The sequence below is a fragment of the Platichthys flesus genome, chromosome 10 (assembly GCF_949316205.1).
Source record: "Platichthys flesus chromosome 10, fPlaFle2.1, whole genome shotgun sequence".
Taxonomy (NCBI): domain Eukaryota; kingdom Metazoa; phylum Chordata; class Actinopteri; order Pleuronectiformes; family Pleuronectidae; genus Platichthys; species Platichthys flesus.
In genome coordinates, this window is record NC_084954.1 from 21,076,537 (window position 1) to 21,092,152 (window position 15,616).

General features: G+C 41.6%; 1 protein-coding gene across 1 annotated transcript in view; it reads left to right on the forward strand.

The window, feature by feature from the left end:
* Nucleotides 1–1,390: 1,390 nt before the first annotated feature.
* Nucleotides 1,391–15,616, forward strand: part of sntg2 (syntrophin, gamma 2) — a 76,204-nt gene continuing 61,978 nt past the window's right edge. The window contains exon 1 of the mRNA XM_062397241.1: nt 1,391–1,718. Coding sequence (XP_062253225.1) covers nt 1,650–1,718 — 69 coding nt within the window. The 5' untranslated portion in view covers nt 1,391–1,649. The remainder of the gene's footprint in view (nt 1,719–15,616) is intronic.

Genomic DNA, 15,616 nt, shown 5'->3' on the forward strand with positions numbered 1-15,616 from the left:
TGCTCATCCGAAAGGCTGAGGAAGTCCTTTGTTCCCAGGGCCATTCGGCTTCATATCGCCACACAGAGGGAGAGTGGGGGGGAGAGATCTTCCCGGCATGAGTCGACCATATTCGTGGCACCTATTGCACCTCTGTCTGTCCTGGGAGAGGGATCCCTCACATGTGGCTATCTCTGAGGTTTCTATGTATTTTTACCCTGTTAAGGTTTTTTTTTGGTAGTCTTTCCTTACTCTTGTTGAGGGTTAAGACCAGAGGGTGTCACGCCCTGTTAAAGCCCTATGAGACGTATTGTAACTTGTGAATATGGGCTATACAAATAAAATTTGATTGATTGATTGATTGAAATTCTTATATATATTTAGATATATATATATATATATATATATTTCTGCTGTTTTTATAATATATATACAGTTTATATTTTTGTGTACTATCCACTCCAGCAGCACAAGAACACTTTACTACTGGACACTGAAACAGTCACATCATTGCATTCCATTCCTGTATCTGTAAATATCCTCTCTGTATGTGATGTATGTGATGTATGTGATGTATGTGATTTATTTGATTTATGTATGTATGCCAGTTATGTGTTAAGTGTACAAGCTACTGGATGATCTGAATTTCCCACAGGATTAATAAAGTATCCATCTATCTATCTATCTATTAGGATACGAGTTCTCGAGATATGCGAGCCACATCAAGACAAACAGAGATTTCTGGAATTGGTAGATAGACGTAATCCTACAAAGTGAAACCATCTCTCAGGTACTGTGTGCACACAAGAGTGACGGTTATTGGAAGAGTTGCCACTTTCTGTGTGCAAACCTTTCTGTGCCCCTTAAATCCAGAGCCAGTCTGAAGGTTGCAGGAGTCAGACAGCAGAGCCAGATCCCCCGAGCCCGCGATAAGGAGTCGGTGTTAGATCTGGCTCAAATCCTGATCCCTGATCCACCTCCCCTCCACCTGAAAAGATGAGCGAGGCCGACTCATCTCAATTCTGCAGCACCTGGGCGTTCCCACGTGTCCACAGAAACTCATTTGTGCCTATATTCATTAAGCTGAGCTTCACGTGAACAGAGTCGAACGAGGGAGATGCAGTCCGTCTGATACAGCTGTTTTGTGTGGGGACATTTTCTCAGCAGAGGCAGCTCAGGACCAAAGACTATAATAGCTTATAGCTGCTGATTGTAATAATCCCCCCCCCCCCCCCCATCAACTGTATGAACACATGAGTGAGTGATGGTGATGACATAGTGCAGAGTGAACGGGTTACTGGGGTTTGACGCAGGAATGGTTAATGGGAGAGCAGGTGGAGAGGCATGCAGACAGATGAACAGCGGAGGAGCCTCACACTCAGCTGCCGGAGCCGGAGGAGCAAACAGAGATCGTCGACTATTTGTCTGCAGCGGGAGAGACGGGTGTGATTCCAGCGCACAGGCAGCGACACACGCACGGCGGCTCTGTGTATAAAGCCCGACGCGCCTGTTCGAGTGGACCGGGATGTGGTCTCCGCCCGCCTGGGTCGTGGAACGGGACGCCGGTGAATAATACTCGAGGTCGGGCGGCGCATCGCTGGATAAAAGACTTGAGAAACTCTCGTCGAAGTGAGCGGACGGAGAGAAAAAGCGGCTTTTTTTAATGGGAGATGAATGTGACCGGGAAACAGAAGGCTGAGCTGATCGAGCGACCCGCCAGCCTCCCGCTGCCAACTTCGGTGAGTGAACCTGCACCGTGAGATCCCGCAGCAACGAACTTTATTCACAGATCAGTGGTTTCGATTCCCCTGTCACCGTGTGATCCGCTGAGCCCCGGCTGTCTTTAAAACACTATCCGCTTCGTCCCTCTACTTAGCAATACTTGTCAATTCCCAGCTGCATTTCAAATATAAATGTCCGACATATTTTTAATAAACCGTGGCACTGTTACATGACGCAGTTTCTAACTTTTATAAACAGCTTTAATAAGTAACCCTCCGTCCATCACTGGTGCAAATAACGTTACATCTTCCAGGGCGGCCGCGACCTGTTCGTGCCGCGCTACAAGTTCACAGCGGTTTTCCTTGAACCACTGCAGTGTGTCGTTTATAAATGATCAATATGTTGATGCCGAATCCACCATGAGACTATGTTAATTCCGCTAAGGCTAGTAACTGTCATGTAAAAGTCACGTTCTCGGATCCACGAACAAGTCAACTTGAAATGTGTAGATCTGTGAGTGGAGGCTGGTGTGACGTTCCTCACATGTGGGGGTCCAGGGTGTTTTGGTTACACACAGAGTAGCTTCTCTATTATGACTTAATATCTTGTCTTGGTAAGCACTGTCTGTACATCTGAGAAAGTTGTATTAACCAGCAGCCTGTGTATATCTGTGATCAACATCAATTAGTTTCAGTAAGTGCCAGATAAATAATATATTGTCTGCGTGTTGTATTGTTCTGGTTCCTCAGTTACACAATGGCTGTCATTACCATTATTTTTCTTTTATCAGATACAGACGTTCATACACACAGTGATTCTTAACGGCTTCATACTTAATTGGGCGTTGTGGTCAGGCTACTTGAACAAGAAAGCAAATCATTTTGAATCCTTAACCGCCTTTCATATCTTCTGTGTGGATTGATTCAAATAAAATGCAATACAAACACAAAAAAATTACAAGACAATCTTACTGGGAATAAAAATAATCACACAACATTTGATAATGATTGTCTTACATATCTACCTCCTTCCATGAACACCTTCCATTAGTGTGTCACGTGTCACTCATTTGTTTTTATGTAAGGTTTTAAAGGGTCTAAACAGTGAAGCTGCTGGAGCCCTATTGCATATGTTCTGATCCTTAGTCAGTTCTGCTCGTCCAATCATGACAAATCTTTGCTGATCTTGGCTTTTTCAAGAGATCGTTACATACATCAATCTTGGACTTTACATGCCAAAGACTATTCATCAAAAAGTCTTAGTACGTTTTAAGGCTTCTATGACACCCATGCAATGTTTGGTTTTGTCTTTATGACATTCTGTTGAGTGAAAATTATGAAGGTCAGACCAAACAGGCACTATGTATTGCTTGGTTTTCTTTGACAAATTGTCAAAACAGTTCATCTTTTCTACCGTGGTTCATAGAAACCTTTCCTACTTTTATCAAGATATTGCTTTGATAACCTCAATCAACATGCCAATTGATACATCGGTGTATGAGGTCATGAAGCAGTGTACACAACCTTGAAGTAAAGAGCTTGAAGTGGAGCCACAACGAAGACGATTATGTTCAAGTCTGTCAATTCAACTGTGAGAGGGAGTGAAGTTTGTAAGGAAAGATCACCATGCTTAGCAAAATAGCTCTGGAGTTACCTTTTTGTTTAACAATCTAAATCTGCTTCACTTCACCTGATTTAATGCCAAATCTTGAAAGTCTTGGGTGACTGACGAAAACAACATATCGTGAACAATAAAACAGGATAAATTAATTTAAATCCACCCAAACTGCTTGGACCCCAGAGATTGTCGCTCCCAGCGACAATCTCTGGGTTCAGTTAACAGACCCCTAAGGTTAAATATGACCCATCTTTGACTGCATGGAAAACAAAGTCCTCTTAGGCCAGTCTGACAATTCGGGACCCATCTTTGCGGTACCCCTGGGCAGTTATTTCAACATAACAAGATCAAGCAGGTATCTAAATGAATGGAGCCAGAGTCATAACTACACATTCAATAAAACATTTAATAATAATACATTTATTTGGTATAGCACCTTTCAGAGAAATACTTGCTTCCCAAAACAGATCATAAAAATTTACAAATGTACAACAATAAAAGCATAAACCACAAGAGGAAAGTGTAAGAGAGGACCATAAAAAGGTAGACTTAAACCACAGGAAACCAAGGGCCCCCAGAAGACATAAACTAAAGGACAAGCACTAGGCTTCTCTGGGTGAAACAAAGGCCAATGTGAACAGATGGGTCTGTTATTCAAAAGATTCTACAGAGACTGCAGATCACAAGCCTAATGAAAGAGTTTCTTAATGTTTCTTAAATTATTTTCACCCCCGAATGTCGAACACCCAGTAGGCCCTGGGCAGATGGCCATCAGACCCACTTGTATGTCGTCCTGTTGGATCTGGTTAACAGCCATGCAGCAGCTTCTGGACTATTTGTAGACAGTTCAGAGGTGATTAAGTAGACATTGGAATTACATTAGTCCGGTTCAGGAGGACACAAAAGCGTGACCAATCATCTCCAGCTGGTTGTAAGCACAATTAGTTAATAGATATGGTAATCGAAATGCTTAGCCTGATTGAAGATAAACTCTATCATCTGAAGACGTCTAAGCCACTAAGGGCAACGAAAAATATTTTGGTGCTTTGGTGCAAGTCTCTGTCTTCCATTTGCCATACAGTGTTTACAGTCCAACTAGCAAAGGGACATCAACATCTACAACTAGCGACATTTTGGCTAATCACTATTAACGGCTATCTGAATATGAATGCAGATAAGTGTAATACCCACTAACCGATGCATTTAGGCCAAAGCGTTCCGCCTCTTTTTCTCGTTACAGGGGCTGTTTAACATAATTCGTCAAATTAGGTACTGAAACCAGAAGGCCTCCGGCCCCAAAATCTTGTCAGTCTCCTGTAGATTCTGAATATTCAAGTGTAAAATCTGTTCATAGATTAGATAAAAGTTAACATAGAGATTTCTCAAATTTGACCATAACGGTGAGAAAGGATGCAAATACTCTCAGCAACATGGGGAGCTAATGGTGATCAGAACCTCTGTCTTTTGTGTGTTTAGCTGCATGGTAGTCTAGCAGATGCCAGAAGATACCTGTGTTATCAGTCTTAAAGGAGATATAAAGCTGAATGTCCTCAAACATTGTGTACACGCTGTCTGGCAATTGTTTTTGAACAATGGGCAGCTTGAATATAACATAATATATATAACACTCTATATGCAAAGAATTATATATGTCATGTCTGTTTGCAAAGACCAGATTATTTTCTTTTAAGTCAGTCTGAGTTTACAGATGTGTTTGATGTCAATATTTGAGTGTGTGTGTCAGTTTGAGAGAGCGAGAGAGAGAGAGAGAGAGAGAGAGAGAGAGAGAGAGAGAGAGAGAGAGAGAGAGAGAGAGAGAGAGAGAGAGAGAGAGAGAGAGAGAGAGAGAGAGAGAGAGAGAGAGAGAGAGAGAGAGATTTTTTTGAAACCTTTATTTTCAAAATTAAAACAAAACTACTGTCAAGGTTTCAACGGATCTGTACAGTTTCAGCACAATACTAAAACCTACCTAGAAAGTAATATTAAAAATTAAAACATCATCAACCACAGAACACACTACATCATTAAAGCACCACTGTTTGGTGAAGCCATCCATGTCCTTCATCTCTTTAAAAAACCTAAAATCTACCCACACTCTTGCTTTCAGCAGCGAGATAAAAACAGGAAGAGCTTCTTGTCCTGTCCTGTCCTCCACTTTGTTCTTCCTGCTGCTGTAAACTGACATTTTTGCTTCTCCTACGATTCCAATTTAAAAGTTTTTGCACTCATTCGTTTTCCTATACCCTACTCCTAAAATGAAGACACTCTTAGACCATGTCTCACCAAACTGTTTAAAAACCTTTTGCAGTGTATTAAAAAGGAAACAGAGTCTTTTTCAATCATAAAAAGCATGGAACACTGTCTCTTCTTCTCCACAAAACGGGCAATTGCTCATGACTGTTGGGTTGATGATGGATATAAAACTGTTAACCGCAATGGCTCCGTGTAAAATCCTCCACTGCAGGTCCCCAGTCCTCTTCCTTAAAGGCGGTTTGTATAGAACCCTCCACACCGGTTTGTCATTGATGTCCAGATCCAGTCTCCTCCTCCACACCGTGTCAGGCCTCACATCCAGCTTGCTCCTGTTCAAGGTTAAAACACAGCATTCATACATGGCTCTCCCTTTTGCTGTGTACAGGTCCACTTGCTTCCAGTCTGTTTTATTTAAAAAAGGTCCTGAGAGCCCATCCAGATTCGGGTTAAAACCTAGCTCCGGAAAGGGGTCGCTGTTGTCAGGGGTTTCCGCTCCATCAGAATAATCCTTAAGCATTTCGACCTCCTTGTCCGTGAGTCTTTTAATCCATTCGTTTAAAATCCGTTCTGTCTGTCGCCTGGACCTCTGCCCGATGAGGGTCGCCACCGCCGGGATGTTTTTTAGTCCAGGACCCACTGCATCGACGATAGTCCTCAGGGTCACAGCTCCGGCGGTGCACAGCATGCTGGTGAGGCCTGGTGTGGAGCTGCTCTGGACATCCAGTCTGGCTCCGTTGATCAGCGGCTCTTCTAAAAGCCAGTGTAGAGAGTTTGTATGTTCCAGCCTTTTCCATTTAAAAAGACTCCATGTCTTAAAAAGTGACTGATAAAAAGTAGATAATCCATACATGTTAAAAAGCTTAAAATCCATTAAGAACAGTTGCATGTCTAAAACCAGCCCAGTTGTCTCCCTCAGGATGCTGCTGGTCACTTGCATCCACACAACATCCTGTGGATCTACAAGATACTTTTGTAAAAACTGTAATCTAAAAGTAGATATTCTACTCTGAATGTGCACCAACCCTTGCCCCCCCTCCTCCTTTGGTAAAAACAACACACACTGGGGCACCCAGTGCAACCTGTCCCAAAAGAAGGCTGTTAAAATGGCTTGTAGTTTCATTACTAAGCCTTTCGGTGGTTCCAAGCATGCCAGTCGATGCCACAGAGCAGAAGCCACCAGGTTATTTAAAATCAATGTTCTGCCTCTGTAGGATAACTGTGGTTTCAGCCATTTCCACTTGCTGAGCCTCCCTTGCATTTTCTCAGCCACTCCCTCCCAGTACTCCTGGAACATGGACTCATTGCCTAAATAAACCCTGAGGTATTTGAGACCGTCTCTCCTCCATGTTAACCCCCCGGAAGACTTGGTAGACCCCCTTCCCACCTTCCAACTGCCAGCGCCTCACTTTTCCCCCAGTTCACCCTAGCCGCTGACATTGTTTTAAAATCATCGACAATTTTTCCTGGACGTCCTCCTGATTTTTTACAAAAACGATAATGTCGTCCGCATATGCTGATAAAATGTGACTTTTTTTTAAAATCACTTAAAATCAACCCTTCAATATTTGCTCTTATCTTCTTTAGCATAGGTTCAATAGAAAGTGCGTATAACATCCCTGAGAGCGAGCAGCCCTGTCTCACCCCCCTGTATACTTTAAAAGGTGCACTCAGGCCTCCATTGATCTTCAGTACACTCTCAATTTCCTGATACAGAACCTTGATCATAGCTATGAGACAAGGGCTGAGGCCAAACCTCTCCAGAGTCTTCCAGAGGTAAAGGTGCTCAACCCGGTCAAAAGCCTTTTCCTGGTCCAGAGAAATGAGACCAGTTTTTATGCCTAATGAACTAGAGAAGTCCACAATATCACAAATCAAGGACACGTTGTCCAGGATAGACCTACCAGGCACACAGTAAGTTTGGTCCTGGTGTATCACTTCCTCCATCACCTCCCTCAGACGGTTTGCCAGCGCTTTGGACAGGATCTTATAGTCAGTACATAGCAGCGACACCGGACGCCAGTTCTTGATCTCCTGAAGGTCTCCTTTCTTTGGCAGGAGAGTTATCACCTCCCACTCTCTTTTCCAGTCGTTCTCATTATTAGTGTCACTGTGTGTTTCTTGTAGGAACATCACTTCAGTCCCTTTCAGCTTTAATTGCTGGAACATCAGAGACCTCTTCACAGCGTCTCTGGCTCCGTTAACATTCAAAGAACTGATGTTTAAAAGACTCATAATGAAAAATGTAAAAAACCCACAAAAAAACAGGACTGATTTGTAATCAGGATGCACTTTATTCATCATCATCATCATCATTGTTTTTATCCTGCCTAATTTTCTGAACAATTTTCTTGAGTCTGTATATCTCCTGGTCAGTGAACCCTCCTCTGCCTTTGCTGCTCATGTGCAGCCGGGCAGAGTTTGAAAACTGCTCTTTATCAGATAAATAATCCTCCAATTTCAAACCCTTCATGTTCTTTGTTTTCTGGAGAAACACTTTCATCTTCCCCGCACTGTAGCTTCTTGAGCTCTTCTGGCTTCCTGTCTTGAAGTCGGAGGATTCACTGTCAGCAGAGTCGGTCTCCATGTTAGACTCAGACTCTCCTGCTCCTCTCCCTCCTTTCTTCACTGTCCCTTTCTTAGCTTTTGAGGTTCCACTGTCGCTCCTGGTTTTTCTTTTAAGACGAGGAACTTTAAGCGCCTCCTCGTCCCTCTCCATGTCAATATCACTTACTCGGCCTGTCTCCTCCTGTCTTTCCTCACTCACCTGATCTGCCTGTTGGACCACCTCTGTCCCCTCTTGTCTTTCCTTGCTCACCTGCTCTGCCTGTTGGACCACCTCTGTCCCCTCTCGTCTTTCCTCGCTCACTTGATCTGCCTGTTGGACCTACTCTGTCCCCTCTTGTCCCTCCTCACTCACCGGAACCTCCTTCGGGATCCCCCCTGTCCCTTCCTCATTCAACTGACCCTCCTTTGGGATCTCCCCTGTCCCCTCCTCATTCACCTGAACCTCCTGTTGGACTCCACTTGTCCCCTCCTGTCTCTCCTCACTCACCTGGCTCCTGCTGAACCCCCCCTGTCCCCTCCTGTTGTTCCTGAGTGTCAGCTGTCTTATTTCTCTGAGGACACCCTTTAGCTTGGTGTCCATCTTTTCCACAGCTGAAACACTTTGTGTTGTTTGAAGATACAAATATGACATAATCAAACTCCTCCACCCTGTTCTTGAACACCAGGTTCAGATCCTCAGTCCTGTTATTAAGAATCATAAAGAGATGTCTTCTGTGGGACACCACGTGTTTTAACAGCGGGGACTTGCATCCTGAGGACACTTTCTTCACCTGAGACACGATCTTACCGTGTCTCGCTAATTCTCTCAACAACGTCTCATCTCTTATGAACAGAGGGACGTTGGACAGAGTCACTTTTACCGCCGGTGTGGCGAGGGGCAGAACAGACACGAACGTATCGTTCACTTCAATCCCGTTCGCCAGCACCATGTTCACCTTCTCTACGCTGTCCAGAAAAATGACAACCGCGTTGTTCATCCTCGCAGCGGACTTCACTCTGCTGTTGCCGACTACCCTCCCATAGGGCCAGACTACACTCCTCCACGGAGCACGGGAAAGCCGTAGCGATCTTAATACCGTGCTTCCGGGTTAACCTGGCGAGGTCCATGGCGTTTAGCACGCCAGCCCGCGGCCGACTGCAAACACTCACACACACACACACCACCTAACACCTCATCCGTGTACACCGTAACACCACCAACACTATAACCAACAATACACTATATAACTATAATCAGAATTATCAATAAAGAGATCAAAATCGCACAAACCGCTCATTTACCGCCACCTCTCTCAACTCGCACGCACTACACCACCACACTCAGAGAGAGAGAGAGAGAGAGAGACAGAGAGACAGAGAGAGAGAGGAGTAAACGGAAGGCTGCATTGTATAGATCCTCCATGAAGAAAAATTTGAACCATTTGAAAAAAATAGGAATCCTCAGTGTTGATATTGTGGCCACAAAGAAACAAGTGTCCATGGGCCCATTCGAATGTCAGAGTGATCAGATCTCATGATGCATGCAGGAAGCATTCGGTTGCATTCAGACCTGCACTTTGCACTGACCACCTGTGCTCGAACCACTTTCTCTTGATGTTATTACCAGGTCTGAACACCCCAGAGAGCTGGGACTTCATGTCATCAGCTCATGCATCATTCAAGTTTTTGTTTCAATATCCTCCTCTTCCAAGCTCACTTGAAGTCTGCACCCACTGCCACCTCAGCATGCTTTACAGTTTGGCTGTGCCAGGACATGGTTCCATGGGTCTGTTGTATTCAGGATTCTTTTACTGCTTTGAGTCCTCCCTTATGATATATCAGATGGTATTCTGATGGCTTGTTATTGCCTCCACTGGTTACATAGCATCTTTAATTCAGCTTTCTCCAGAGTCCTGCTTTGTGGACACTTTCTCTTCACAATTCATTTGCTTTTAGAGCTGGATACCTCAGCCTCAGGGCACACAGGTCAGCAGCTTGACTCTGCTCAAGAGTGTGTTCGGTTTTCATAAACACACCTCTCTCTTCATAACTGACTGGCTAAAATTATACAGTAAGCAGAGTTTTGTTGCAGGGCACTTTCTCACAAACTGTTTTGTTTGCGAGGCTTTCAGTCCATCATGCACATTTATGATCACCTGGTGTGCTGTTTTACACTGTTAACAATAGACTTGATTGCTCTTCCACGATATTAATCTGTTATTTTACAGGTAACTATTAACTGAACGTCTCTAATGGTCCAAATTATATGCTCAACAAATTAATGTTAAATGAATTACATATAGATGCCTTTTTTCATGCAGAGAGTCACAAGTTATCTTCACACTACTTACCTGACTGTGTAATATTACAGGCCCCCGTTTCTGGAAAACATAAGCCAGATGTAGTGCTTTGCCAAATAGAAAAGGTAATTATGTTCCAACACAATTTCCATCCAGCGAATCTGTTCTTAAACTGCCAATTTCTGCCAAGTCTCATAGACAGGTTATGTCAGCCTGCTCTCTTCATTATTTTAGTTTGAAATCGACCTTCAATCAGAAAAAGCTTCTTACAAGGTCTTTTAGAAATGATAAATGTTACCTTCTGAAAGATTCAGATAAATCGAGTTCAGTGATTGGCATCACTGACAAATTAGATAAAAGAGGTGAGGAGACACTCCTCTCCTCTGTTTGTTTTCACCATAATACATTAGGTATAAGTCACAAATAGAAGTAGTCCTCCAAATTTCCGCTCTATTTCTGAATCATAAGTGTGAACATTTTAGTAACCGATGCAGGGGACAGGAGAGGAAAGCAAGAGGTAAATTAAATGCAGCTTGCTATTTGATGTTAAAGGTGCTTCTGCAGTTACAGTGAACTGTAGTTCCAGTATACACAGGTCTGTGCCTGCAGTGAATGTGAGCATATTGGTCCGGTTGTGTGTTTGAAATGGTTGTCAGGATATACTAGAGCTATGATGGACAGGCATGGTTGCAGAATGTTTTCCTGCCTCCTCATGCTGTGAGAGACTACCGCCCATCTCTTATTTCAAGCAGTACTACTTGAAAACGCCTAAGTTCAGGTATTGACATTAGGCCCTCCCTTGGTAAAGGCTGAAGAGGTTCTCCAGTTGCATCAGTTCATTTTAAATCTGTAAATTCCCTCCTAAGATCTTAGTAACTTCTAGCTAATTTTAAACTAATGATCCAAGACCTTTTTAGGTATCCACCGCATGGGAGACTGTCCAAGAAGGTCCCATAGAAAAGCTCAGGTTAGTGGCTGTGAGCTCCTTTTTATTGGAGTTGGGTTGGTTAACCAGTTAGAAAATTAATCATTGTTTCTCCATAGCAAAACCCACAAATAGAGTTTGAAAACAATTTCAATGGAGCATAAATCTCATCAATCTTTTTGCTTGTCAAAGTCAGTTAGTGATGGTAAAATAGACACATTTTTACCCCCCACACCCACTGAGGAAAAACAACTGTGGATCTTGCCATCTGTCAAGCCTCAGGGGGCAGTTGTGAGCCCATTATGGCTAAGGGCACCACAATAAAGCGAGCAATGGAAAACCTACTTTAACAAACTAGACAAAGGTGAGATTGTTGCTGTATTAGAAGAGTTTGCTAAAAAGAAGGATGAGTTTAAGGATAATGGTTGGGTTGTCATCCACTGCATGGGAGAGGTTCCTGAGCATGATAAAAAAAGGCATTTATGAACAGCTTTTATCACAAGCTGTAAAAAATACCTTCCAAATGTACAGTTTTATGGAGACAAATAAGGTTTTGAAACTTACTATGAAGTAAGTGCCAGGATAAGATCTGGGCTGGATTTATGTTTTTCGTTTGTTTATGATATCAGAAATGTGCTCCCACATACTTAAACTTTCCTACCTGTTGGTGCTTACTGCCAACTCCAACTTGTCATCCAGTTTAAAAATGACATCATCATGTCTGTTGCATCCACCAATGGTCAACCAAAAATTTGCAAAATTTAAGGCGATTCAGAAAAGGCTCAAACATTACTATGCAAAGGTTTTGTGTTGACACCAACAAAATCATTCCTGCCCATCTGACCCTATTGGCTGGATTTGCCTTCTTTTCAACCTATCTCTTTTCCCCCAAATTATCAATTACATTGGTCTACCACAGGAGGGACATATACGTCAATCGATAAAAAAATTGTATATTATATGTATATATATATATATATATATATGTATATTTATATACATATATATATATAAAAAATTATCATGACTTACAACTTGAGAAAGCCTAACAGTTAGAATCTGCAAACTTCATAATGGCCGAAACCCAAGGCTGCTTGGTGGCTGACTGCTGGTGATATCTACTTGTTGGTCAATGAAGCTTAGAGAAGTAACATGCAGGAAAAACAATCCAAAGCTTAGATCCCAACAATTGGGAATAAATAGAGAGGACTAAATATGATTATCAGACAATCAAAGATTGTCCGCCCCTGTTTTAAAGGCATATTAATATGTAAAATGTCCCAGCCCCTGTGGTCACATGCCTCCGGGCTTCTCTTAGCAAGAGCTGTAGAAGCATAATTATACCCCTGTGAGGTGTATAAGTCGATGCTTTTGTATTCAGGGACTCAAATCATTCCAACCTCCTGTTGGAACATGAACATGTGCCCTATTCTCTTTTGCTTTTCATTGTCCTGGAGCTACTCAGGTAATTGATAAAGACACAAAACAACCAGGCTTTTTATTGTAAAACTGATTCTCAGTTTCTTAACAAAAGTCTATATTAAATTTTCCTGCCATCGCTGGAGTCAGACTGTTTTATTTAATGTAACTAAAGTAACATGTTGTTTCATGCTATAAAGCATTTCCTATATATGCTGTATCAAATTTGTTGTAATACTGTACTTAATAGTTGCATATACATATTTAATTTCCTGTCCGGTGGATCGGGACTTAACTATGTTAATCTCCTGGTGGCATAAGAGCTAACGGCAGGAGCAACCAATGAGCGTTAGGTAATGGGCAAAAGGGCAGAATCCACTGTTACATCATACATTTGTTTTTTTTAAGCTTATAATTAGTCTCTGTAGGAAGTGCAAAGATACATATTATAGCATTGTGCACTCCATTATTCAACTGACATTAAATTCTTAATTAGGTGGTGTTATAATTTTTTAAATGTCAAGAGGATATGTAGTGTCATAAATCTTGATACATCAAAACAAATAGTGCTGTCACTATCTAGAACCCTCCTTGAAATGGTTCCCTAGTAAATAAAGCAAAACTCACCCTCTGCATTATTAATACCCACAGCGCTTCATTAGCATTTTTATTTAGATTCAAAGCAGGAAACTTATGCATTTTAATGTCCCAATTCATTTTTAAGTGAGATATAAAGAAGCCTACCTTGTCCCTGTAGCAGCTGATACTGGATCGTTGTGGACACTTTTAACTTCAAACAACTGTATTTTGAAATGCACCAAAACAGTCCTGGTGTCTAAGTGTGAATATGTCATTGAAATAAGAATAAATTATGTTTGGAAGAATAAACAATCCCAGAGTAAATCCTTAAAATCTACCTTCACCATAACTACCCCCTAACTAATGAAAGAGAAAAATATGTGCATTAGTGTTTAAAGACAATTTTATTTCTCTTAGAGTAATTCCCTTCGTGTAGTTCTTTTTCAGCCACATTCTAAATTCTCATTTTAGATGGACACCGTCCACCGTGCTGATATTTGAGCAGTAAAGCTCTGTGAGATAAGCCTATTCAAACAATGAATATACAATGGCGAGGAAATACGTCAAGTGGTTTCGATTCCCAACAGAGCTGAGCTCTGAGTGGAAGATTGAACAAGGTGCATCACGGGAGATGTACCATACCTCAATATTTTTTATTTTTATTTTATTTTAATGTATTGTATCTTATTGTATTCAAATATACCGGCGGCTATGATGACTTAATTTCCCTTCGGGGTTGAATAAAGTAATCTATCTATCTATCTATCTATCTATCTATCTATCTATCTATCTCTAGGAGTGCTGAGCACTAGAGGAGAGCCTCATCCATAGCTACAGTGTTTTGACCTTGCAGGATATTGATATACAGCATTGTAATGCATACAGTGGATTTACTGACACATAGGGGAATTATTTATCTAAAGCATGTGAGGTAATCAATCTACAGTTATTGAGTAAATGTGATATTCAAAGCAGGATTTGTGACATAGAAACATCAAACACCTCATCACACATCATTATATGCCAAGAAGCTTCTTCGGATTTGTAGTCTATGTGTTCAAATATGTATCGCTAAAATGTTGGTGAACATATAAAAAACTTTTTCTAATGCTCAGCAGCTTCGCTGTTGTATGAGAAACTTTGAAATGCCCATGATAAATTTTGCTTTGAAGTCAAGGTTTGACATTTTAGGAAAACAGTAATTTGCTCTCTTGCCAAGAGTTAGATGACAAGATTGATAACACGCTCATGGCTGCAGGCTAAATATGTGGCTACGGCCAGCAGCTGGCCAACTTAGCATAGCAAGAAAGCTGGAAGCAGAAATTAAACGTAACCGTTTGATCTGTACAAAGAGCAAAGTGGAAAAACCACAATGTGTGCTTTCATTGGCAGTCACTGCACCCAGCCAAGAAATAGTCTGGCACATAATTTCTCTAAATGCTTGTTATTTATGCACGTTGGTTAATTGTATAAAATAAAATAAACATGCTGTATGACATGTTACTTATTAAAAGGTGAATCTGTATTTACTGTTCCACAGTCCTGCTGCAGGTTACCCCTGAGTCATGAGCTGCTGCTAGTAGAAGCATATTCAAAACAAATGAGAGACATGCTGCTCCATTGACGAACATAATCTATCACTGTGAATTAGATGACTGCCAACTGTTTCCTGATACAGTCCTTTAAAAAGCCACAATCGTCGTGGTGTATCTGCAAGTGAAGAGCTGCTCAACCTCTGTATTGCTGCCAATCTGAGGTAAGGGTTAATCTTGATTGACAGGGGTGAAAATAGTTCTAGTAAAAGTAATTATTAATCAGCAGCATGCTAAAGCCACATTCAAAGAAATTATCAAAGTTGTCTCGTTAAAGATGATGCGTGATGGATGATGTGCAGCATTGTATGTTGTTTTTTGCAAACTGAAAGTAACTTTGCCATAGTTTAGCACTGGATTTCTCAAACTTGCATGTTTGCAACTTTGAAATATGCATACTGGCAAAAATGCTATTGCTCACGTTTTGCAAAATATGGGTGCTTGCACTTTTGCTGTGGAAGCCAGACCTGTCTGTATAACCAGTGTTGCAAAAAAACGAAATAAAGAGAATAGGACCTTTACCTATCCATTTCTGATAGTTGATATGCATATAGCAAATGCAGCTGCAAGTTGAAGCTCTCAAATAATTTATTTTTAACAATTAATGATAAAAAATAAACTGTATGATAATTTACATTATTGTGTCACCTTAAGATGGTACATGAGGTGTTGAGCAGTCATCCTCC